The sequence below is a fragment of the Apus apus genome, chromosome 11 (genome assembly GCF_020740795.1).
Source record: "Apus apus isolate bApuApu2 chromosome 11, bApuApu2.pri.cur, whole genome shotgun sequence".
NCBI lineage: Eukaryota > Metazoa > Chordata > Aves > Apodiformes > Apodidae > Apus > Apus apus.
In genome coordinates this window covers 6,439,400-6,466,864 of record NC_067292.1, presented here as the reverse complement: position 1 = coordinate 6,466,864, position 27,465 = coordinate 6,439,400, and the positions used below count along the sequence as shown (strand labels likewise).

The 27,465-nt window shown below is 35.1% G+C and overlaps 1 protein-coding gene across 3 annotated transcripts in view; it reads left to right on the top strand.

Annotated features, from left to right (window-relative positions):
- WWOX (WW domain containing oxidoreductase) overlaps positions 1–27,465 on the top strand; it is a 481,619-nt gene that overhangs the window by 5,056 nt on the left and 449,098 nt on the right. For all 3 annotated transcript variants that reach the window (XR_007890610.1, XM_051629650.1, XM_051629652.1), the window contains exon 5: positions 14,863–14,969. Coding sequence is in view for 2 of the 3 variants with exons in the window: in XM_051629650.1 (XP_051485610.1) it covers positions 14,863–14,969 (107 nt within the window). In the remaining variant the exon portion in view is untranslated. The remainder of the gene's footprint in view (positions 1–14,862; positions 14,970–27,465) is intronic.

Sequence of the window (27,465 nt, the reverse complement as noted above, 5' to 3'; positions counted from 1 at the left end):
CTTTTAGAGATAATTGAAAATATTTCCAAGGAAATATTGCTGTAGAAAGTGAAAGAGAATGGATTATTTGTTGAGCATTTTTACTTAACGTCAGCAACAAAAGAAGGGCTCAACCCTTTCATTGTCAAAATCACTTTCACTGGTATAGTTGAAACTAACTTTTCTCTTAAAGCCAGTAAGACTTATTCCACTGTGAATATTTAAAGGTAGCGTGTCATTTTGTCCGCACGTATTTTTTTGTTTTGAAGGTCCCAACATCACGTAGGTTAGAGGTGAAAATACTTCCCTGGTGTGCTGCTTGTATGAATTATACTTCCCAATTTTTCCACTAGATGGCGGTGTTGCTCTTTGAAAATACTAAACAAAAGCGACCTGGTGCTTTGTCCTATCTTCGGTAAATGCTCCTGTAATTCTGTTGTGTTCTTAATTATTAGGGCTAGAATCCACAATTTTAAAAAGCATGCCAGCTTTTTATCTTGGTTTAATTTTATAAAAACTGTATGGTATTTTCAACTGCTTCTGTAAGCAATCTCATCAAGTCTTTTTTTTTTAAATAAAATAATATTATTTGGTTTAAATTACAGGGAGAAAGTTATGTAGCTAATGTGGGTTTTCTGTGACTTGTATAAAGATTGCTATCTGTTTGAGATTCACAGAGTTATTTGACCTTGAAACTACATGTTCTGTTTTCTGTATCGGGTTCAGTTGCATGTAACCTATTGTGACTGCTAGATATGTGTGAGGAGCAAAATGTTTGTACTATTGCAGTATATTATGAAAGGGCAAAATGTAGGTGTTCTGTGCAGTAAGGCAGATTCCACAAAGCAGGTTTTTACTTAATGCTTCTCCAAGATTTTATCACAAAACTGTATTGATAATCACAACCAAACCATTGCTCAAACTGCAATTCTCAGTTTTTCTGCTACATGAAGGTCAAAAGGAATCTCTTAATTGCTTCTGTGAGGAATGCCCAGAAAAAACACAAATGAGCTTGAGAAAATGAAAACCACTTTTGGGTTTGAGCAGCTTAATTTTTTTCAAATAATGAAGACAATCCAGAAGCTTCAGTCATAATGTGGCTGTCTTGCTTTTCTTGATTATGTTTTACCAGAGTAAAGGATTCAGCTTCCTAATTGTGGAAGTGTTTTAGATGACTTCTTCAAAATAATTGTGGTTCAACATTTGGTTAAATGGAATTATCTCTTTTGTGGCACTTCTGTCACTATGCAGTGAAGAGACCTTAGCTAGGAGAAAACTTGTATATTTGGTACTATTAATCAGTACTTAAAAGATGAGTCACTGCTCCAGTGAGCTTTTGGTCTGTATTTACTTTTGGTGTAAGAAGCCACTATTTATTTTTATTTCTTCTACAGAACTTCAATATTAACAAAAGCTTGGGAAACATGCTTATAATTTATCACAATTAAACACATGCTTCATTATTTTAAATGTTGTTTTGAGTAACTTGCCCTTTAATTTATAAACTATTAACTGAAGTTTTTCTGGTTATTTTCCTTTCTTCTTTTTTTCTTCCTGATGACTCTTGGTGTATTATGTTTTAGGGGTGGAAAGCTAGATGACATAGTTAATAATAAAAAATAGTTATTGCAACACTTGTGCAGGCTGGGTTGTAGCAGATCACTTTTAAACTCTAGAAGTCTGATTGTTTTAACTAAAAATGATTAGAAAATTTTAGATGACATGCTTTATTAAAGTGTCATTTTACAACTGAAGAAAATGCAAACTAACCTACTTTTTACTTTCACTTAACTCCTAAAAGACAGTTAGCAGTTATTTTCTTTCATTCTGCCATTTTAAATTGATTTATGCTACATCCATGGCTGATTTGCCTCCCCTTTAACAAATGTAGCCAGTACTTGAGGATCAGGTATGTGAAATCAGAAGAGACTTAAAGCTGAAACTGCCTTGAGCTCAACTTTCAGAATAGAGCCTGTTTGGCTTTTGAAATGCATTGTATATTTAATGAGCTGTGTTTGCAGTATCCAATGTCATAGTTAATTGCAGTGAGGGTTTGTATATATACACAAACATAACTAAACATTGTGAAAATGTAGAAGGTAACATTTTGACAAAGGGTAACAATGATTTGCTTAATATTAATCATCATGGTAACATGTAGACAATTAGATTTTGTTCACACATGGTGGTGCTTTTGTGATAAATACAAATTATGTAGCTCTGCAGTTAATCACATGCCTTTCACTGTATCACCTGCATCTAATCCAGAAATGGGATCTAATATCTGATATGGGACATTATTTGAACACTTTACATCTTAAATCATTATTTCCAAAAACTAGAAACACTTCTGTGTCCCTTACTGGAGAAGAGGGGGGAGAAACAAACCCAAAAAACCCCCCTTTAAAGTTTTAGTAGTCTGGGATCAGATACTGTTGGGGGAAAATACAACTTTAAACTATTGGAAAGCTTGGAATTTCTCTTGTCAGTAAGCATACAGTACTTAGATGAATTCAGAAGGATTCCAAGATAATTGTTTTTCTTTAATCATTTTATTGTCTTGAAGTTATTTTCAGTAACTTTTTAGCTGTTTATCAAAAGAGTATAAAAAAATAAGTAAACCTGCACATAAACAATACACTACATGTGGCCAGAGTGCTGTGCTTTGTGTGCTTTTGTACTTCATTCTGGCAGAAGCTAATGAAAGTTTGTTTTACTGGGGAAGTGACATATTGCATAGCTTCAGAGTTTTGGAATTTCTCATTTCTGAACTATTGTTTCTGTACGTGTGTAGTAGTATTTGAGCACTTCCTATATTAGTATTATTCTGAATTTTTCTTGTGGTTAAAAAGCTGACTCTGCCTTCAGAACCTTAGAGGCAGGTGTGCTTAACCTTTGTTGCATTTCTTATGCTAATGGAGTAATAGCTATTTAAGCTACTACCCATATGGGGAGCAAAATTAAACTTTTGAAGCTTATCTAAATTTCTTGTGAAGATGATTTAAGGAATCCTAATAGATGCTGGCTAGCTTTCACGAATATGCCCTAAGTCTATTGGCAATGGAGAGGTAGGAAAAGTATCATGAAAAAGAACACTTTCTTAAGAAATAATAAATTGACTGCTTTGTACCTGCAGAGAGGAGAATTTTGTGAACACGAGGAGCGATTCAAATTGCAGAAGTTACTGAGGTTATTTGTGGGCAACATAGCATTTTTACTGAGACTGGCTTTATCTGCCTTCACAAAGAAGGTAACATTTGCTGAATCCTAATTAGACCAGTGAATGGTCTCATTTAAGTCAAACTCGGATCATATGGGAGGAATAAAACAGACCCTTACAAATACCATTGAGGACTCCCATTTTAATAGAATTAGTCTGACTGTCTTAAATATGTTCATTGTCTTTCACTGTGTTGCATGGAGTTTGATGGTCTGAGCCTACAGATGTTTGTCTGAATTTGTCAGGAAGGGGTTGTTCAGTTCTATTTTTGAGTTAGATTGCAGGGTTTTTTTCTTGAAAAATGTGCACATTTTTCTTTGAAAGTGCAAAGTTTTCTGTTGTCAGTTTCCAGATGAAAAAGTATTTAAAGGTTACACAACTGGCAAGACTTCTACAAAACAACTGCTAGACTCACTTTATGGTTTCTTGCATGGTTTTTGGAATTTTTCTTATACTGTTATATCTGAATTTTGACAGCCTTGAAAAAATCAGCCTGTTTTTGTTGAATAGTTTGTTTTGGAAATTTTTTTTTAAGAGAAAAATGTCTGGTTTTGCCCTATTTTTGTTTTTCTCGTCTTCACATTTTAACTTTTTCTCAAAGATATTTAAGTGTTAACTTTTTCTATATATTTTATGATGATGAATAAACAGCAAGATGTTTGCTTAAATTTTTTTTTGAGGGCAGAAAAAAGGGATGTGACGGGGAGCAAGCTTGTGACAGTGCTTCTTGAATGGTCCTTACCTACTATCTAGATGGTTCCCCATTTAGTGAAATGTTTGTTGTCTGAATCAAAAGTAGTTTTCGTAAATGCTTGAGTTCCTGTGAATTGATAAGTTGAAACATCTGCCTTTTTTTATTAAGAAGTTCTGAATGTAATTCTGTAGCTCAATGGTGCAGAGAGAAGGGATATACTGGGGTTTTTCTAAGGAAATGTGTCTCACTAAACCAGCATAACTTGAGGTGAATGAACTATTACAGCCTATGCATGGTTGTAGTGTTTCATGCTAGAACTCTTTTTCACATGTGGAGAACTGAAGTGGATAATATTTATGGAGGTTTGGGTTCAAAGCTTATTGTGAAGCAGACAAAGATCAGCAATATATAACCTTGGATTATTTTTCTTGGCCAAGTCCTAGCTGTCCCTGAGATTGTTTTCATGGGATACTTTTGTATTTATTGGGCTTTTAAAAGCATGAAAGAGTTGTTCCTTGATGTTTATATATATATTTCTTGTGTGTGCTATCTAGACTCTGTGTATTGCATGTTTCACTATTAAAAGCAGCACAGTATAGTAACAGAAAAGTACAGCTGGCCTGCTTGCAGCCAGTATATGTAGGCTTTGCCCTGGTAGAATAAAAAAGCCTCTCATGAGAAAAATAAATTACTCAGTAAGAACATGGCTTTGCAGATGTGACTTTTACAGCAGGGTTTTGTGCCAGCACAGTTGTGTTGTTTAGGGACTGGTTTCTTGCCATCCTTTGCCAGCAAAACCATGGGAATGAAGGTTTGGTTTTAAGGCCCTTTTGAAATGCAGTTGGGTTGGGAGGGTGAGGGGGAAAAAATCATCCTTCAGCCTAATACAGTTTGGTGTTGTGTATGCAGCTACGTATTTTGGTTTCACGATGTTACTCTGGCTTTGACGGTCTTATTCATTCCCTTGAGGAAAAATTGCCTGAATTCTTAGTGATGAATTCATGGGAAAAGTAACGCTGAAAAATTAAAGGCTAAATTTTTCAAGTCCTGTAATCCATGTACTGTGGTCATACTGGCACGAGTTGTCTTAAGCCACCTGAGTAGCTCCACCATAAAAATATTGGTGTCTATATAGCAGTGTTATTTTTTGCTTAAGCACACCTCAAAAAGCAAACATATGCAGCATTAGGGTTTTTTTCAGCTATTTTCTTTGTGGAAATCCTAAACCTTGCAGCAGGAATTAATTTTTTGTACCAGTGTTTTTGGGGACTGGGAGTACAGTGCTTTTCCAGGAGAGCCTGAATCTTGGAGGAAGTCTATTTTTGGTACTTTATCTGGATAACTGCTCTAGAAAAGCATGGTTTATGGAGGACAATGTGCCTGTGGGGTGGAACTTTTTAACTCATTCTGTTGTGGAATGTTAGTAACTGTCAGTCAGGGATTAGTACTGATGTATTTTGAGTAATTAAAAAAATACCAAAACCTGTAATTTTCGAACTTTGAATAATGTTAATAGAAGAGGGTTCTCTTTAATTTACAGAGCTGTATTTCTGAAAATGTATGGTATGTCATAGTGATTAAGTTTTACATGAGTGCCATCACTGCTTTAACTCTGGCTTAATATTTTGGAATACTAATATTGCTCTGCTGTATTTTTAAGGCTCCAACTCTCTACTTGTTACACGTTTTAAATATTAAAAGGCCCTCTTGGACTTCTGTAATATATTTTTCTTATTGAGTAAGCTGAAAATGGTGTCAGATGTTCATACTGCTTTTTCATGTCCATTTTGATGAATCTATTTATTACTTCTGTAATGAGTAGTACACATGGTTGGTTAGCCAAGTTATTGAACTTCATCAACCTTGGCTGAAATTCACAATGCTAGTGGAACTTGTTGTAACATGTAAGAAATTACATCTGGGCTAAGAGGCTCAATAATGATTACTGCTTCTAATGGAATTTTTTCACAAAGGATGGGATAGAGGTATCCCTATTTGTTCTTTCTGGTACTTCTTTTACAGGGGAATAACATACTTGTAGAACAGAAGCCTTCATATGTGTTATTTGCTTTGTCTGTTATCTAAGAGTGAAAATGACTCTTAAATGCACTGCAACATAACTTGATCACTTGTCTTTTGAAATATTTAAATTCTTCTGTGAGAGCAAGCATTAACAGCATTTCTTGCTTCTATACATGTGTACATTACAGACATAAACTATGCTACTTAAGATTATGAGAAATGTGTGATTAGTCTTATTTTATATATGGAGAAACACACAGCTTCAGTTGCTGACCCAAGTTTACAGATTATGCCCATGTCCATATTCCGACTTAAAGTGGGAGGTGGGTTGTTCTGTCACAGGACAAGAAGTATACTCCTCTGAAAGCTATTCTAGTTCATTAGCAACAGATAACTTTAAGAGTAGAAAATACAGCAACTAGAAATATGTAAATAAAACTTTTCTAAAACATGCTCTATTTCTTTGGGTCCATGTCCAGTTGCGAGAAGTTGCTGAGGGGTTTAAATCTTGCTGAAGGATTTGTAACTCTGAAGGTAAATTTGGACTATTTTGTGCCTAAGATAGGCAGTGAAGAGCACATGAAAATGTGCATGACCTACTTGGCAGCACACTTTTGGCATCCTGAGTGAATAATGATTGTGATCTGTGAGAGACATATCTTACTGTATCTGTTTCTGAATCTAATCTGTGGTCAAAGAAGCAGAGACCCAGACTTCCTGATTCTGTTCTTTGTATCTGGCACTTTATCAACACTTGTCCCTTGCAAAACAAAAAAGGCAGAATATGCTTCATAATGGTATATATGTAATTTGATGAATAAATATCACTTACTGGACTTCATACATGCAAAGTAAGATTTGGCCATTTAACTGGGAACTTGTCAGGGACAAGGCAGGCTGTATATGAGATCAGGTTCTGTCAGTAGAAGTGATGCCTTTTACCGAATTCACAGTAATGTTGCAACTTGTGACTCAAGATGTTAGAGTACCATATTGTCACAGAAACAGTAGGCTTTAGAAAATGTTTAGTATGCTTGTTCACCTGGCAGATTTTCCTATTTTACAGTTGTAAAGTTTTGTAGGCGTATGTATTTTTGGATTTATTATTTGCTTTTCCAAGCTGCTAATTTCTGACTTCTTGGAGGGTGGAAAAAAAAAAAAGGTATAGAATATGCAGCTCTAATTGGTCATTTGTTTCAGAAAATCATTGTCATTGAGTTCTTGGTTAGGTTGCTCGTGTTCCAGGTGTTAGCATGTAGCCCTTAAATGTAATCTAAAAAACATACGTTCATTTTGGTGTGAGAAGATACAGTATGTTTTAGTGCCCTTCTTGAAAGTCTTTGACTTTTTTGGCCTTATAAGTAATGACTTATAATTCTTCCTTGTTTTCCATTCTCCTTGCCTTTGTGTACAGACACTTTTTGTTAATACTGTTCTTATTCTTCATCTTTTGTTTCAGAACTCCATCTCCCGCCTTACTTTGTATGTTGGAACCACATGATGGATCATTTGAGTTACATAACAGCTTCCCATCTCCCTCTTTCCTTCGTAGTTTAAAATATGCCCAAAAGATTTGCCCGTTTTGAACCCTGGGAGGTTGGTACCCATCTTGTATGCCATCAAATCCAGAAAAGCTAGAATTTCAGGACGTAACGCAGGACTATATAAGCTGTCAAACCTCCATGTCTTGTTACCTTGCCCTTTGTGTTTTTATATGCTTGCACTAGAAAGAACAATGAACTGCATCTTCCCTGTATTCAATTATTTTCACAAGATCCTGAAATACCTCTGGTATTAAGTCTTCCTCTGCTGGTTAACCAAACAAATGGTCTTATCGCATGTTGCCCAAATAGAGAGATGGGTAGTGACTGCCAGAAATCAAGTACTTTTAAAAAAACTTTTTATCTGTTCCTTTCTGCCATGACACAAACTTCAGAACTAGGCCTAGCTGTGTCTGATTCTTGAAGACTTTTTTTTTTTTGACCAAAATTGTGAACTGTTCAGGACAGAACCTTGTTTTATTATATATCTGTAAAATGTCTAGTATATATATTAACATTTTTCACTGTTTGTGTAACTGATATAAATAAATATCAAGTTTGTTCTAATTAAAAAAAGGTCTGATTATGTTGTAGCACTTTCTTGGTATCTGTGCATAACACTGAGTGTTTTTCATGCATTTTAAAGCTTGGAGGATCTAGCACTTTAGCTGACAGCACAGTATGTCTTTTAATTATTCTGCCTTGGATGAAGTATTCCTCTTTATTAAATTTACTTCTTTTATTAACACTGCACTATTGTACTTGCCGAAAGGAGATTCAAAACATGCAACTAATTTTTTTGTTATGTTTAATTAGGGCTCAGCTCAGCAGTACAGAAACCTGTGATACTGTTGGCGTACAGAAGAGCAGAAGCGTACTTGAAAAGAAACTAGACAACTTCTGGCTTTATTCTCCATTTTTGCTTTGGTAGGAAAAAGCCATTGTGTTGCCTAAAGCTACTGCTGATGCAAAAAGCAGGTTTAGAGGAGGAGAGTTTGCCAACCCCATTTCTCTGAACTTGGAACTTTATTTAAAAATATGTGATTAAAAAAAAAAGCCGAAGAGACACAGGCAAAGAGAAATTTTAACTTATTTGGACTTTTTTCCTATCTTGAGTAAGCTTGTCTAAGAAAGTGTGTAAAAATGGCAAAAAGAGTAAGAAAGCCCCAAAGTTTTGGGGATGACTTGAGAAAATGTATGTGCCTCTCAAACCAATTTTGTTTCAAAACCAAGCTGATATGAATATCTGGTCAGACATTGTACAAACTCAGTTATGAAGACTCTTAGGCTGCCACTTTTCCAGAAGACAAACATTTCAAAGGTGTGTGGATTAGCTAGAAACCGGATTCTCTTTAGTGTTGGCCTTTGATGCTTGCTGCTGATAAGTAAATCCTTAATGGTTTTTTGTATGTATGACTTGGAAATAGTGGCAACAAAACTTACCTTTGCCTTGTCTCAGCTTGGCTATAAAATAATGGTGAAGCTACAGTCAGTAGCATGCACAAAAATGTTATTTCCTTAATAATGTATTCAAGCAATGGCACTTAAGAACAGACGGGCTTTAAATAAACAAAAAACCTGGTCTGTTACCCCATATTGACTAAATATTCAGGAACGGTGGCATGCCCTAAATGTTGTGTCAGACTTGATGATTTGGATCTGACCTGATTTCAGTGAGATGCTGGTTTGATGTTGCCTTACATTGTGGACATATTTATTGTTTTCTGCTACTCTCAATTTCAGTTAAATATTTATTTTGGAAGTGTTTCTTTTGTCTTAAAAGTACTATATTGATGTAACTGTAGTATAACATATATATAATATATAACATTTTTTGTCCCTTCTGAATATAAACATTTAATTCTGAATAGAATAATTTGGTTTTTTACTAAAGTTAGGAGCATGAGTCACAGTGCAGTGAGTTACTCATTTGAGAAAAAGTAGCTAGTTTAGGTTTCTTTTAAGATGTATATGCCTCTTTTTTTACTTGACTTGATAATATACATGTAGATGTACTTTTAGTTGGAAGAGTTATTTTTGTCTAGAAAATGTGAAGTTGTATTCTGAGTTGCTGTGTATTCAGATGCCTATCAGCCCTTGTGATATGTTATCTGTTACAAAGGAAAAAAAATGTGAACAGGAAAATAAACTATTTCATAAATTCTCCTTAATCATTAAATTACAAAGCCAAATGTTAAATTTTGATATATATATTAAAATACAGTAATTGATTTGTGTTAGGAAAAATGGCTGACTTGCTTGCAAGGTGTCGCACAGTTATTTTTAAAGACAATCAAAAGAAAACATGGATTTATTCCGTGCTTGAAGAAACATTGAGAACAAAATGTTCAGAGTCATCTTCAGTTGCAGGTCTGATGCCAAGATATAAATAGTTGTGTTCATTTCTGCAAATGATTTTAGTTTTGGTAAAATGCCACTCTGATTTCAATTGGACTGATACAATACACTTTAAAAAATGTTCAGGAAAAGTGTTTGGGATTTGATAGGAGCATGATCCTATCATTTAACAGATGAAAAAAGATGAAACATGAAGACTGAGAGTTTGGTCACTCTTTTTAAGGAGGGTATGTTATTAAAACATAGCTTTGTGGTAAGTTGAAATGGAAGCTGCACATCTGAATCCTTTTTGACTGGGATTTTTGGTTGCTGATGTGCATCTAATGCAAGGAGTAGATTTTAAAGATAAAACTGGAATATCTCTGAAAATGCAGCTCACTCTAATCACTGGCCACCTTTCATCTGTTCAGGTACCTAACAGGACTTCTTTGTTTTTACGTGACCTAGCAACTGAAAAAATAATTTTGATTGGAATGATCTGTGTAGTTTAGTATTCCATTTCAGTTTTGGTTCTGTTTCTCTCCCTAGGTTTTAGTTAAGCTTCTTTAAGAACATCTAACTATTTCAAAACCACAGTTTTTCAGGATAATTGTCTCCATGTATTTTAGGAGCATATATTTAAGGTTGTTGGGAATTGCTGTTACACAACTAAAATATTGCAATGGCCACTATTGCAGTATTTACATTGGATATTAACGCCTCTACAACAGAAAGGATAGGAAATGTGGGTTTGAATCTTCTGGTAGAGCTGTGCCTTTGGATAGCTGGGGTAAATGTCAGTTTTGACTGTAAGGATTTAACAGAGCTGAAAGGACTGAAGTCCAGGCTTTGTTCATGTTTCATGTAATTGCATTTTAAAGTGTGTTGCTGGGCATCTTTGGACAGTACAGCTGGAGTAGATATCAGGTCTGACTGCAACCTTGTGGCTCTTAGCTGCAGCATATTTGTAAAGTATGTGCCTGACATAGTGACTGTTCTATATTTTTGCTCGCTTGTATTGTCTTCAGTTACTAATCTAGCTTTCTTTGCCTCTGATGATGCATTTTTAATTTTTTACAGGAACAATGTGTCACAGATCTTTATAATCCCATTGATTTAAGGATGTTTTTTCATAGTTGTTCAGTGTTGTGCTTCCTTCAGATGAAACAAATATTTGGAGTTTTGTCAGTGACAGTGCCTACACTCTCTTAGTTGTGAATAACTTTGCCTTGCCAAGAACAGTATATCCCAAAGAAGTGTGTGATGTGTAAGGAGTGCATATTTTTAAGTTGGTTAGATGGAAAATGGAGCCAATGCATTAGTCACCCTGTTTCATTTGGCTTTTTCTGTGGTTCATGGCTCCAAGAAAAACACCTTTGTCCAATTTACATGCAAAGGGAGAGGCAGGATGTATCTTTTAAAAAACAGCAAACTTTCCAATAAAAAAATATAATTGTGACAGTACCATGTGCCTGCAAGCACACAAAATAGGCAACATTATTATTTTGTGCAAATTGCTTATTTTAAATTTAGTCTCTTCAGAATATCTTGGTGCTTTATTTACTTGAAAGCTTGCATTTGGAGCAAATAGTCTAAGATTTTATCCTAAGTATCCATATTGAAGCAGAGTGATTCCAAGCAATCCTGACACAATGCATTTTGGGTGCTCTTTGAGCTCTGAAAAGTATGAGTTTGTCATTGAAGTGATGTTTTGCATATGGCTGCCATCACTCCATGTGGAAGATCTCTTGGATGTTGTACCCTTAAACAACAAGCACAGGCAAGGATGATCTTGGTTATGGAAGGTTCTTCCCTAAATTACACATCATTGTTGCAGTGTTTCAACCTGAAAAGAATCTTATGTAACTCTGTATTCTTTGCCACTTTAGCACATTTGAATCTGCTTTACTTCTTTTCTGATGAAGTGTTGAATAAGATGATCTGATTAATTGTCACTGGTATTTAGGTCTCCCAAGTGAAATAAATCAAGTGACATGTAGGAAACCAATCTCTTTTCCATTTACACGAAGTTCTCTTGGGTCCCCAAAATGAAAAAAACTAGTTTATTTGCTGAGGTGCAGCAATTGAAATGAGAGCCTATTTTAGATTATTTGTTACAAGTTCTTGTGTTTTTAATCTTTTCACAACTCTCCTTTCTAGTAAAACTGCACTTGAATTGCATTTTATGTACATCTTGCATTAAAAAAAAAAAATTATATTGCATCAGAATTCTACTCTTAAAGTTTTTCTCATTTTCTTCCTTTTCTAAACTGAAGTTTACTCCTGATCCAGGAAAAATTTACAGTTTTGTGTTGTGTGGTGTGTTGTTGTGGTTTGTTTTTTTGTTTTCTCAAAGCAACAGGTGTTTGAAGGCCATAGCATCTTCTACCTGGAAAAAATATTTTTGTGATACTTTTATTACTCCTGTATTAAAATTTTAAAAAGTAGTACTCGGATGATCAGATATTGCAGATGAACTTTCTGATGGTTAAATAAAAATTGTTGTGCCTTATCAAATGTTAAGGGGTTAAACAGATGTGTTCATACTGGCCTCAGGTGTTCGGTGGCTTAAAACTGCCAAGACTCTGCTGATTCTGTGCATGCAATAGGGTTTCTAGGTAATGTGCCAGACTTGTATTGTAGAAACACACTGGCCAAATAGGGGGAACACTTTCCTTCTCCCAAAGATCTTAAGCCAAAATAAAATTGAGGTGTGAAATACTGACCTATGTGTAGCTCAAAAAGGGAGTGTCTGAAAAGTTGCTTATTTTTCCTGGAAAGAATTTAGAGCAGGGAGACTAAAAAAACACAAGAAAATAGGATCCTTATTTTTACGTTCTGTTCTGTATTGTTTCTGCCTGGAGGAAGGAGCTCTCTTTGCTTATGTTTTGTACACTGTTAGAGTTTAAATCCAGAGCTCTTCTATCAGTGGAGAGGAAAGAAGAAATTATTTTGAAGCAACTGAATGCAAACACACCTGTAGGCTTTTACTTTGAGGACTGAGCTGTTGCAAAGAAAGATAGCATCACTGCTTTTCAAGTGTGTTGTAAGTGACAGATCTAGGAGTATCCTGGAGCACTGGGGAGAAGGTAGAGAAGCTGAAGAAAACTTGTCATGGTCTGAAATGGTTTTAAATTTCATCTTGTGTGTTCAAACTTTCTTTCTTATATTTGGAATAAAGGAATATTTTAAAACATGTAACTGCTTGATGCAAATTCTTTACAAAGTATTCCCCAATGGTATATAAGCTGTATGCTGTCTACTTAATTTAAATGAGATATTGCTGGGTTTCTTTTCTACTCAGGGCATCCCTTTCTCTGTTTTACAGAGGAGGTTGCACCGTTTGACAGAGCCAGATACTCTTCTGGTGTATGTTGACACAGTGTAGTTGGCATTAACTGATGCTAACTGCTGCTTAATTGAGCCTGTTAGCTGAAAATCTGTCCCAAAAATTTACTGGTGGTAGTCACCTACAGATAGACAATGTGAGAGTATTGAATTGAACAATCATCACAGAAGATGAACGAAATAAAGTGCTAATTTCTGAGTCTTTATGAAAAGCATGCTATAAGTAAAGGGCTGAAGGGTTTTACATGTCTGTAGCAAACCCCATGCACTTGGTAGTTTGGCTCACAGGCCTTTGGGTTAGCTGGTGCTGTAGAGAGCTGTGCCATCATGTTTATCCTCATTTAGTTTGAATCTTAAACAGGGTTGTCACTTTTGAGCGTCAGAGCTCATTCAACTCAAGTAAACTTAAAGCCAGTAGTTGAATTGGAGCTTTGTGTTTTGGGTACCTGGATTTGTTTTCCTTTTGCATACATCTTGCTGTTCTAAATACAGGGCATGAGTGTTTAGGAGTGAATGAATAGCTCGAAATGTGTCTGATGGGAAGAGACATCAGCACTTGACCTGTGGTAGTATTTTGAATGGAAGGATGGACTGCTTATAAATCTTCTGAAGAGAGGGAGTTTTTAAAGCGTATAATATTAAGGAAAGGTTCATAACACCTCTGTGAAACTTTGTCCTATGTAAAAAAACCGGGGGATTTATAATCATGCTGTGCTATCATTGCAGCAAGTTGTGGACTGTCTGTACACTAGTTTGAGACTTAGAAAGAATGTGCTTGCAGATGGAGTCATATCAGTGAGTTATGCAAAAGAGGGAATTTTTTAATGGATTATTTTTTCCTCTATATCATCAGGCACATCTAGAGACCTGTTTAGTCCATGTTACTATAACCAATATATTGAAACTACATGGTATTTGATTATTCATAGTGAGAACAATCGTGAAAGACTGTTCTCTGTATATCCGTTAATGATGGGACAAAACCCAAGTTGATATTAGATAACTTAGAGAAAAACAAATATTTTGAAGTGCATGGATAATAAATGTACATGTAGATTACAGATCTGCTTAGATCGAATCTTGTTTTCTACAAATGAGCTCAACAATCCCCTACTGGGAAGAGTTTAAAATTTGGGCAGGTCTCTGGTTTTGTGTGACTGTGCTCTACGGATGGGAGGGGTGTTCAAATCAGAAAAAGAAGTAGTTGTCTCCCTGTGATTTTCATTCTTATTCCCTCACACATCCCACTGGGTGTTACCCTTTGCCACAAGTGCTCCTCAAGGGCTAACTGCTTATCTAAAGAGCCCAGAGCTCAGTTTTAGAATGCTGTAACTTTCAGTCTGGTGTTGTCAGGTGTAATTGTTGTGCAGTCTCCCCATATGGCTCATTCTTCACAGTCAAACAAGTGAGGAATAAGTACAATCTTCTAACACTTGAAGACACCAAGATTGAGAAATTGAGTCGCCTCTTTGAAGAACCCAAGCTTATTTTGCACAAAATGTATAGAATTATTGTCCCAAAGACCTGCACAGATTGAGGTGTCTGTTTTTTTCTAATTGTGCTCTTAAAAACTGGATCAATGTTACTATCAAAAAGGTAGTAACAGATAGACTGCAGGTAGCATTAGTATGATTAAATTTGTGGCTCACCTTTTTAGGTAATTTTATAGCTCTGTTTTGCTACTGAGATCTATCTCTGACTAGGAAAATGTTTTATCATAGGTTTTGAAACTGCAAAGTCCCTTGCACTGCATGGGGCACATGTTATCCTGGCCTGCAGAAATATGTCAAGAGGCAATGATGCTGTGCAACGTATTCTCATGGAATGGGTAAGTGAATGGATCTAGTGTCCAACAATAAGCTCTATTTTTCAAGACGTGAAGGCTTTTGTGCAGAAGTAGTTAAATAGATATTACATTGCCATGCAAGAATCTAAGGAGGGAGGCATTTGTCTTATTTTGTAATATCCTGTTCAGTCACTGGTATATCAGTGATAGAGATTTTTCATTTCATATGACTTTATTGGACTGCAAAGTTTGTCATGCTGTTATCAATGTTATGTACAGATGCTTTTTAAGGGTAAAAATGTTTCCAAGAACCACTGAGGCATGTTTCATAATTCATAGGACAGGATATTTCCAGAGCCAAAGTGTGTAATTAACGGAAGGATAATGTACATGCATGTATTAGAGGCAGATGCTATTTTTTGCCTGTAGTTTTTATACTATGAGACATTTAAGAAAATAATTCTTTACAGTTTTCAAAACAAAGAACGTTTCCATTCCTTTTTTCTCAGTCCATCAGGCCCAACAGCACTGATGCCAGGCAAGCAGCCCTTTTAAAAATTTTTATTATATTCCTAGGAAGGGTTACAGGATAGTTTTGTCTGAGCTTGCTATGACTGCTGACTTCCAGGAGATAATGTATTGACACAATCCAACACACTTCACTTCAATAATAAACATCAGGGTCAGATTCTTGTAATTTTCTTTCCTGCTAAAATTAGTGATGAATGTTTTATCGTTATTTCCCAAGCTCTGAAAATATTTGAACTGCTCCCAGATGTTATGGAAGAGCTTTCAGTAGTATTAATATTTACACATAAGTAGTCTACAGTTAATTATAATATTTATGAGTGCAAAATAAACAGTGCTTGCTTACAAGTATTTCCAAATAAGTGATGCTAATATTGCTAATTTTTGTAACCATTCTTGAAAAAACTGTTTTTGGATTTCAGCCTTTTTCTCTTGCCTAGATGATAGCAATGGTTTATAGTAAAGGGTCAGGAGGGAAAAATGTCTTCCTTGCCTTTTCAAAGCTTTCCGTGTTTTTTATTTCAACACTCTGAAATTCCAAGAGAATTCCAAAAGGGGCAATCATAGCATGTGTTGCTTAAAGTTTATCTATCAGTTCTCTTTCAATAGAACTGTATTTTGTCGTATTATGTCTTTTGAATTTAGTAGTCCTAGACCAGCTAAATAGAGCCATATATGTGTGTGTGTGTATATATATATGTATGTTTTATGTAACTAAAAATAATACTGAGTACCTTGTGTTTTAAAAATATCTCATTACTCTTAATTCTCTGAGCACTTTGAAGGCAATGGGAGTTCAGGAGTACTCAATACCTATGTTATCTCACTGAAAGTTAATGAATTTTTAATTGAATGAAGATTGCTGAAGGTCAAATTACTTCCAAAACTCTGTTTACTAACAGTTTTCAAATTCCAGTTGTTCAGAAAAGAATCTCATCTGTGCTCTGGGTAGCTGGAAAACCTTCAATACATCTTTACAATGGCTTTGTTGTTGTTTATTGAGAGGGACTAATTAACTTTGATTATTGCACTAATATTATGGCACTTTGACAGTCCCTCAGATTTATGACTCTGGGAAAATAAACAAATGAAATGCAGGTGCTGGAGCAGAAAGAATAAGTTATTACTGAACTTTAATTACTTGGAGTATGTAACCAGGAGAGAATTAGTTGATGAATTACAAGATGCTTAAAATTTATATCAAATTGTAAGCAATCTTGAGGAAAACAAATACAAAAACCTGCCCCAAAGTCAGTTACTGAAAATAATGAGACAAATATTAATTTGATTGATTGATACTAATAATAAAATATCGATTTAAATATTAATGTTAGGTGTAACTACAGAGCAGGAAGTTGTTAATTGAAAATACTTTCCTAAAATTAAAGAGTTTAGGGAGAATGTTAACAATGTCTCCATATGGTTCAGATGAATTCTCAATATGCAGCTGCAGCTATCCTGCTATAAGGAACTTCAAAGCGTCCACAGTATTTTGCTTCTTGAGAAAGCAAAAATATTGAAAAGAAATTGGTTTACTTTTCAATTTGGAACAATTAAAAAAAAATAAATACAGCTGTTTAGGATGCAGTCTTAAAAAGCCTCATGTTCATGTTGCTCAGGCAGTATGCTTCCTAGTTGTTTTATGTTCTAAATTTTTGAGATTAAGTCTCTGAACTGCACTATGAATACTGTCTTCCTCTAACGCTCTGAGGGGTAATTAAGTGCCTGCTCTTCAACTGAATGTCCAAATGTCATGCTATTTGCATGAATTATACTTTCATACCTATAACTCACCAACTTTGCCATATTGAATTCTGGTGTATTTACATGTCATCAGTGTTGGTAATAAATTTGGTATTTCCATAATAACATGTTTATCAAAAGCCATGTGTATCGTAGGCTGTCTCTTCTGTGGGCTTTTTTTTTTCTCTGTATGCTTTAGTAGTCAAGGTTTAAATGTCTGCTGAAGAACATTTCCTTTTTCATTCTTATTGCTTGATCCAAGAGAGAGTTCTGCTCATTTTGCAAGAAGGCAGAATAACAATGTATTCAGAAACAACTGTTGTTATTTCAAGTTTTGATATAATTATGTAATTGGTAGTCTGTGTTAACTAAAACTTGAAATATATATATGTATATATATATATATGGAAAAAAGTACTTCTTAAGAAAACGACAGCCCTACCACCAACCACCACCAAACCCCAACAACAAACTAAGCCTGAACCAAACCTACTGTAGTGCAGCATCTAGAAACAGTGCACCATGTGTAGCAGTACTTAAGGAAGCCATCCAGCTTGTTTGGTCCCTTAGTGAGTCTCTTTGAGGCATCCTTGTCTGCAATGCCATAAACTGATTGCAGAAAGGCTGCCCTCCTTTGGGCCTGTTGTGCTTTTAAATAAGCCCTTAGGAAAAAAAAAAACAAAACAACACAACAAACAACCCAAAATGTTTTCAATCAGCTTTTAGTGAAAGCTATAAATAATTTTATAAAGTGAAAATGGGACAGCTAAATGGCTCGAAAAAATCTAGTTGTTAAGGTTTAGAGAAAACAGGAGGAATAATGGGGGAAAAGATTTTTCAGATTAGCTACCATTATGCTTAAAAACAAATTCAAACTGATCTTAATTGGTTGTTGAGATAAATCTAGAAAACTTTGTTTTTAACAATTTATGTTTAAAGAGCTCTTTCATATGGTTTGAGCCATTCGACTAGGGATTACCACCCTTATAAACTTGCTAATTACTTTAGATAACTAACATTTGTTTGCCACCTACAGTATTCCAATTATTTTCTCTCTAAACTGCAGCAGGGTTTTGCTAATATTGCAAATAGAGGGTAATTGCCGTATGTAAAGTGTTGTGTCAAGTTCTAATGTGACTGGCCTAGCTAGTCTGTCAAATCTAATTTTTATAAAGAGGTATAGTGGATTATATTAGTACAATGTAATGTATTATGTACATTATATGCATAAATATGGAGAGAGAAAGGAAGAGAAAGTGTGTAAAAGAAGCAGATAAAAAGAGATTGGTATAGCCTTGCATTTGGTATCTTGAAAATTGATGTTGTTCATGCACAATGACATTCAGTATCAGTTTAAAACTGATAATTTCTTGCTCAGAAAAGAGGAAATTAGAATTCTAGAGTTATGCTTCATTTTAATCAGAAAGAAATTGTCAAACATAAATCTCTCCTTGAGTAGTGAAAAGGCCTGAAAGCAGCCAAGAAAAAATATCAATACTTTGCAAAGGAGGAATGATTGTTCCAATTTGCAGCTTAATTGACTTTAAGGCTTAATGAAAAACACTACAGTGCTGTTTGTGCACATAGTTGCTCTGAAGAACATTGAAATCTATGCTTCATGAAGAGAAGCTAGGTAATTTATTTTACATTATTATTGATATAATTTTCTCATTTGAGTATGAGCAGACTGTTTGGGTAAGACTGCATAGCTCCAGATGTTAGTGGTATTCTCAAGAAAATTCTTAAGAATATGAATGAATAAAATATTTCATAAGTCACAGTTTTTTCTAGCCAAGAAGTTCTCATTTATTTATTCCTGTCAAATAGTCTTTGAAGTAGATATTAAAAGAGAAATTGGAAGTTTAATATTTCATTAAAAGTATGTTTCTTTTGTAATTATTCCTCAGTGTTAAGCCTACAGCTACATCAAAGATTTGATCAAAATGTGAAAAGAAAATTTGTTTTTTCTTTATATGTGAAAATTTGGAAGGTAGATAGTTGACAAGAGAGAATGGCCATGAAGAAAACCAGCAAAATAGATGTGACTCCTTGCTGTAGCCCTTTCCCCAAAGTATTATCCACCCAAGGAGTGTTTTATGTTCTTGAATTAAGTTAAAACCTGATAAGCACCTCCCTGTATTCCAGGTGTCATCCTGCCAAGCGCAGGAAGATGACTAGCAAACTGGGCACGTTTACAGGTAACATGGGCAGCACTTTTCAGGTGTTGACTACATCCATTTCCTCCCCAAGGAGGGGTGACTGATTTCCCACATAGTGGTTCTTCTCCTCGGGGGTCCTTGGTTTATGTCTTCTTGTGTATGTGGGTGGAACACAGGGTAGCTCTGTAACATATGCTGCTGTCTTAGTCTCATTAGTATAATCTCTTTATACTAATGGGTACTGATCTTGATAGAGAAGATGGAAATTCCTCTTATGTCCCATAGATGTATTAGATGTTAATTTTGTGAGCTTTTTCTGTAAATCAGTCAGGCTATTAATATACTATTTCCATAACCAAGACTGTGTAAGACTACATTCCAACCAGCACAAGAAAGTGCTCTTGAAATTAATCCTGAAACATTCATGTAAGTTAATGATTCATAATGGTTAGTGATAGATTTTCATTTTTGGAAAAAACTGAAGAAGACATAAAATATGGCTTTGGAGGTGTGGTAAACACTGAATGAAGCCACAGTCTGTTAGTACAGAGTTGAAGGGTTTCAAAGTGGTGTGAAATAAAAACTCTCAAAAAGGAGTATCTTCAAAACAGAAAACATTTCAGCATATATTGGTAAAGCACATGCATTTCTGTGGAAGTATTTTCTTGCAATATTGTGGTGTTTTGTTATAAAGAATTGTATTGTTTCAAAGCATGGTATTCTAAAAACTATGTATTATTGGCTCATGTCATCACTGTGTAATATAGAGTTATAAAAGCCTGCAATGCATAGACCTATTTCATCTTCTGGTGCTCTGCATAGTGACTGTGTGTAAGAATTGAGAAAAAAGTAGTTATCCAAAACTTACTAAGGGGAAAAGGCCTTGCAGGAAGAAGCAGTGTCTTATTATCCTAACAGGTAATGCAATTAAAAAAAAAAAAAATCCATGTCAACTGGTCTCACTTGCAGCCACAGATACTCAAATGAAAGCATTATTGCCACCGCTTAGTCTAATACTTTTTTTTTGTTTTACCTTTATAAAGGAAATATATCCAGATCTTTCTGAAATGAAGAAATCTTTTGATTAACTTTAATTGCAATGTAACATGATCTTATGTTACTAGTGGAGAATTGCTATTATAAGCCTTAACTAGTACTCTAGCTGTTAAAAGCTGATTGAGAACAGTATGAAACAGTATGACCAGACTTTGGCCATAATGTTCAAGAATTCTGTAAGTTTCTGTGAGTAGTCTGCTCAGCTGAGACACCTGGACAGTGATGTGTTCTGCAAAGTTATTTTCCAAATACAGATGGATGGTGAATTTTTAAGTAATGGTAGACATAATTTTTAGGCAGTAGTAGCATGCATACACAGCACTAAGAAAAACTAAATGTAATGCAGGCTGCTAATCGACTCTATTAATAAGTTGGAAAGCAGTTGCTTTTGTGTTTTAAGTCTTCTGACATGTTCTGAGACAGCAGGTTCTTCCAGTTTACATGCCTGTGGGTTGGGATGGTAACTACACACATGGACATGTCTCAACCTGTCAGAGCTGCTGATCTTTTTATCACTGAGAAGTCTGTGATCTTCAAGTGCTTCTGCCAGATTTGTCTCTGAAAACAGATGTGAAGCAGTGAATGTAGCCATTGACAAGAGCAAGAGGCTTTTAAATTATTTGTCAAGGAATTTGTGCTTAAACCCTCCCCCCAAGTTAAAAACATTAAACCGTTTAATCAACATTTACATGGATGAATTGTTGAAATCTATTCTTTTGTACACTGTAAACATATGGCATGAATTTGTGCTTATTACAGATGCTGAGAAATGGGAAAGGCAAATATTTATATTACATTCATGTTCTTCAGTAAAAACACTGTTCAGTTTGTTTATACAGTTCCACTGTTACAGTTTTTATGGTTAGTAATGAAATCACTGTAAAACAGACTCTGAATTATATAGCAGATGTGTTAGGCCTTTACCTTTCAAGGTTGGGCATCCTTCTGAGTACTGGATTAATTTAGTTAGAGAGTTGATGCACTGGCTACAGCTGAACTGTTTCATACCTACATCTTCATCTGTAGTTAGCTCTGCACTGTTACTGTACTAAAGACAGAATTTTATTATGAAGGTAAGTATGTTGATAGTTGAAAGTAATAACCAGTCAGTGTGATTGCAGGAGGCTCTAAAGGATTTGGTGAGCATTTTCCAAGCGTTTAGGACCTCGTATGGCTTGTATTTCCAGCATACAGGATTAAAAACAAGATGTTTAATTTGATGTATATTTTATTTCTCAATATGGTTCTCTTGAAAATATTTATAATCTGGTTCAACTGATGGCTGGGATTCAAATTAAAGTAATTGTTCAATGTGAAAGCAGATAAAACCAAAAATACTTAAAAATGTGGCTATTCTTTGGCTGTTTGAAAAGGACTACAGGTATATTGTCAGTTTTTGGTCTTTGCTATACTGTACTGTGAACTACAGAATTATTGTTACATAAAGCAAAGATGATTAATATTCTTTGTAAAGAACAATGCATGGCAGCAGTAGTTTAGGTCCCTGCCCAAGGCATTTCCCTGCAGAGATTTACTTTTCATGATACTCATGCCCTTCATCGACTTCCATTGTAGTGGCAGCAAGCGAAGGATTTAGTACTAGGTGTTCTCAGAACTCCATTATTATTTAATAAATGAGGATTAAGGGGTAGTAGACATAAACACTTTGTAATGCTGGTTTTTTGTGTTGTTTTTTTTAATTATTATGTTGTTAAGCTTTTAGTTCGTTGACACATCTTTAAGTAGAGAATACGTTTTAATGGTGTTAATATAAGTAATGAATGCAGGAGAAAGTTTAATAATGTCCAGCAAGGTGCAAGGGAATTTGAAGTGGTTTAGCACTGTGAAATTTTTAAATGTGTAGGAAATAACATTTTTTAAAAGTCTGGTACCCTGTAAAAGGCAGAAATCTTTGTTTTTCTTCACCTTTTTCTCAGAGGAGGAAAAGCCCATATAATGAGGCATGTTGAAATAAATGGGGACTTGCTTACCGACACAGATAAAGCAAGCAGGAAGATTTCTCCTGATGATGAAAAATTGGATGATGGTGAAGGAAAAGAACAACAGACTAGTATTATACCTAGGAGAGATGATGGTACTTAAAACAAATGCATAGATGAAGATTGTTTCTATGCCCATAAGGAAGGGAAAGGCTGTGATACCCTCTGGGTAGGGTGTCCAATGCTGTTTGTAAGCTGTTCTGTTCTTGCAGTTCACTGTAGCCTCATCAAACCATGGAAGAGTTTCTGTGGTTGTTACTGCCTGTTTCACCCATCCCTAGGACAAGCCAAGGTGCCAGATAAAGGGTTTCTTAATACAAGAAGCATGAGGACTGTAAAATCTTTGCTGGGGTAGAGACTTCCAGAGATTTGAATTCCACAAGACCTGGCTGATGTGCCAATTACAGACTTTCTGTCACAATGGTGACTACTCTTTAGTCTGGGGTTGTTCTTCAGAATGGCCAGAGTTTTAACCGTGGAGGAGTTGAGCTGGCTAATTTTTCATTTTTGGAAAACAAAAACCCAAAAAAATCCCCAAAAGAATTTTGGTGATGATCTGATCCCTTCTTCTCTTTCTCGTGCCTTGTTTTGTGCCTTGTACACGAGATTCATTGTTCCTGAAAATATCTTTGAATAAAGTGGCAAATACGTAGTATGTATTTCTGTCTCTAATTTTGCATTTCTAGGCTGGATTGGAATTTTGTGGTAATATATGAATTTGTACTTCTGTAGACTGCTCGCAGAAGCACAGAGCACTCTCATAGATATGATATTGCAAAGTTTTTCATGCAGTTAAGTGAATTTGCTGTGATTTCCTCCAGTGACTTGAATTGAGCTTACAGGGTGCAGGGAAGTTTCGTTTTCCCTGATACTTTACATAGACTAGTGTAACTTGAGTTTAAAAATTTTCTGAACCTTTCTCTTTCAGAATCTCTTTTCCAAAACTCTTTTGTGCTCTTGACAGTGAAAACATATTTACTATAACCCAGGTAGATGCATTCTTACAGAGAGTGGGATTTGAAGTGGCTGGTTATACATTATTTTTTTTTAGCTGTCTTCACAGTTAATCTGATTGTTACATAAACTTGTAATATATTCCATTAATGAAGAAGACCAGCTTAGCTTATGGTAAATAAAGTACTAAGTGTTTATAGTGCATTTCATATTTTACATGATTCCCTTTATAATTCTGCTTATCTTTTCATTCTAATTCCCTGAAGGATGTATAAAAGAACCCCTAAAGAGAGTAATTACTGCTCTATTCCTTAACCAAGGCTCCTTTTGCAAAAAGAAATCTGAGCTGCTTTTTAAAGAAGGCAATTTTAAATAAAAATGCAAATAAGCTGCTTTGTAACCACATTAATTACCCACCTAGCCTCTTATTACCGTGTTTGTATTGTTTGCAAACACTATTTACAGTCGTGTGGAAATTACCATTCCTGGGCTGGAGGAAGGCTGTTGGTGGTGGGTTGTGCTTTGGAACCAATTAGAGTGAACCTTGTCTCCAGTGGGGCTCTTGGGAGAAGGCATAGCCTTTCAATGTCAAATAACAGCATTAACTCAGACTACACAGGCACCATGTTGTAATTATATTATTGGTCCTCTTTTGCTTCTGCAATGAGTTTCATTTTCTGCATTTTAAAACTAACAGGCAACATTGTGTCTCACTAATGATTTAATATGCACTGTGATAATTTTTTATGGAAGTCATGGTGAAATCCGGTGGGTCATTTTTGTCCCCACATTGGTTCTTTGCTTTAATTTTATAAAAAGTAAATGAAAAACTAATGCTTACATTCAAGTTCTCCTAGTTTCCCATGTAGTTATACTTCACAGTAACCGCCCAGCTTTATTAGTTTATTTCATTATCAGAAGTGAACAGGATGGAGTATCTGCTAATAGTAGTCATAATTGGTACGTTAGCAAGCAAGAATTAAATATTTGTAGGTCTTCCAAGACTTTGAAGAAACTGGATGCTTCATAGTAAAAAGTAGTCCTATTTAAGTGGAATGAACAGTTGTTGCTAATCTAGTATGTTTTGTGTTCTTTTCTTGGTTTTCAGTGTCACCTTTGATTTTGAAATGGACCTTTGCTCTAAAAATTCCTCAGAAAACTAAACCAAAGAGATGTCTCAGCATTCATGCTTTTGGAGTTACAAATGTTTTCAGATCCCAAAAAACTTAGTTTAGACACTGGTTCTTTAAGATTTGTTTTCATGGCCTTTTAACTAGTCTGCCAATATGTTGAATGAGTCTTTTTAAGTAGAATTTTTCTTGCTTGAGCATAGTATGGGGAAGAAAAAATGTAGAGATTTTTTTCTTACTACTTCTGAAATTGTACTGCATGTATCTGCAATACTGTGACAGTGTGATCATGTTTAAAGAATACTTGCTGATAAAGACAAAAATGTTAAGGTCTGAATCACTTCTGTTGTAATGTTGAGTGTAGCAGAATAGAAAAATAGCAACTCCAGCACCACTGTAGTAATGACTCTGCATAGTTGTTACACGTTTAAAAAAACAAAACACAAAAAACCCACAAAAAACCCAATAAATTAATTGCTGGATCACTAATAATTCTTTACAGTGTCAAGGGACTAATGTGGGGGCATCAAAAGAAGCACTGATTTATTTCATGATTCGCAATAGCTTATGAAATTGTAGGTAATTATTTGGCTTATATGACTACAGAGCTGTGCAAATGACAAAATAACCATAGATGGAGTTCAACAGAAATGCAGAAGATGTATAGCAAGTAGACTTGCTAAGTAGAGTGCTCAGAAGGTGCTATTACTTGGTTTGCTTGTCACTTACATTTCTAAGTGTTTTATAACTATGAAGCCAAAGTGTTGTATTTTTTGCTTATTTACTGTCCTTTCTAATTTCTCCTCATCCTTTAGTTCCCTTTTATCCTGGCAATTTTCTATAGAGAGGGTGAGTTGGAGACAGAAGACTACTGGACTTTTCTTGATCTCCTGGACTTCTTTTTCAATAGCCTGCTACTTTGTTTTATCTAACTTTTTTATATTTAGTGCTAGCTATGAGAAACAACACTGCTTTTTTTGAAAAAAAAAAATAAAATCTCCATTTTAGCAATGCATGCAGGGAAGTATTGTTTATCATGTGTCCAGGGAGAAAGTGGTCCAAGTGGGGTACAAAGTGTTCATGATTCTTTAGGTAATTTTACAAACTAATAATCAAAACCCTTGGGCTGTCCCAGACATACTTAATTGTACAAATAAGATTATATGTTATATGCTTATTTAACTCAGGTTAGAGAGTAGGGTAAAAAGATAATGATACCATTGTGCTGATATTAAATTAAGCGTCATATATATTAGGAGGATGTAAATCTAAGCTATGTCTATGTGCTGCTATTAAAAAGGAGGTATGTTTATATTGCTTACTAGAAGGTCTGTTTCCGAAGCCCACTGGAAATACTAATTTTCGGTTGTCTTGAAGATGTTTTGGATCAGACCCTAAGTATCTGTGTGCAAGAAGATTATTTTTAAGGGGCAGTACTTTAGCTATATGTCTGCAGCCATTTCTCCACCCCTAATTCACAAGCATTGAGATATCTGCCAATATCTGCCAAAATCTGTGTTATTTAATGTCATATATGAAAAGGGGATTGCTTGTTTCTTTTTTTTTTAATTCTGGAACTGTGTTACTGAGAGTTATTAGAGCTGTGTTGAGGGTGTACACACAAGATATAATTACCCTTTCATTATGAAGCGAGGTAATTGAAAAATACTTATTTTGCTGCTTTCTGTTTTATGTCTTGGAAGGAAGCACTTCATGTGTGTACTTTCTGAATTGTGCTAGAGGGGAAAGCATGTATTACTTCTGAATGCAATTTGTCCTGTTAAAAATTCATTTTGATTTTAACTTGTGACTTGCCGTGTGAGAGCTTTGAGCCAAAGTGAATTAGCTGTAGTGCTACCCCTACAGTGGGTATCTAAACACTTTCTTTGTGTTTTCTAAACAGCAACTCCCGTTCATTTAATAGTACTCTGTTGAGGAGTGGATGGTCATAGTGAAAAATTACATTGAAAATACAATCCAAGTATTCCAATTTTTGCACTAGGCCACTATTAATTTTGTCCCAATAAAGATGCTCAAGGTACTGTTTTGCAGAAGCAGCTTGCTTACTCAGTGTTTAACAATAAGCAGTAGTGATAAACTTGTTCTTTACCATATTTCATTTGAGGTCACGTAAATAGAGAATTCAGCAATAAACTTTGCATATCAAATAGAAGTATTAGAAGAATGTAACAAAGGGAATGTTTGAGGTATGTTTTTTGTCCGTCTGTTTTTGATGGAGACATGCAGAACAAGCCTTGAACCACCTAAGTAAATCTTGAATAACTGATGCTAGCATCTGAAGAATAGAAGAAAAAATAGCATAAAATATGTTGCTACTTTTTTCTTAAGTGTACTTTTTCAAACAGAGTTAGGGTAGTGGCTGGACTCAATGATCTCAAAGGTCTTTTCCAATCAGAGTGATACAGTGATACTGTGTTGTTATTTTAATTTTGAGTAAGAAATAAATCCAGATGTCTTTACCTTGGACTTGTACTTTGCAGATGACTCTTCCAGGTTCTCTAAATCCTTAGTGTTATACAGATGGCCAGCTATGTAATTTGTAAGGTAGTTCTGGTCTTTTGGTATTCCCTAATTCTTACAAGAGATGCATTGTGATCTGGCTGTAGTTTAGTTCTAGCTGAAACAGGTTTAGGTCTCTTAGGCCTTGAGTATTTGTTGCTTGTGATGAGAGGGCTTTTTGTACTAAAGTATCCTAAACACATGATGTTAGGCAACTTTGAAGGAGATCTTAGATGAGTTTTACATTACAGAATCTTGACAACATGGTTGGCTGGTGAGGCATATCTGATCCAGTTTAGTTGTACTGATAGATGCTCTTTATGAAGATGCAGTTAAATTGCTAAAAATATCTTATGGTTAATAGACCCTATTTTGCCAAGGTGGAATGGAAATAAATGCATCTTGCTGATGCAAGCTTTATGCATACCTGAAATTCTATAGCAGTAGA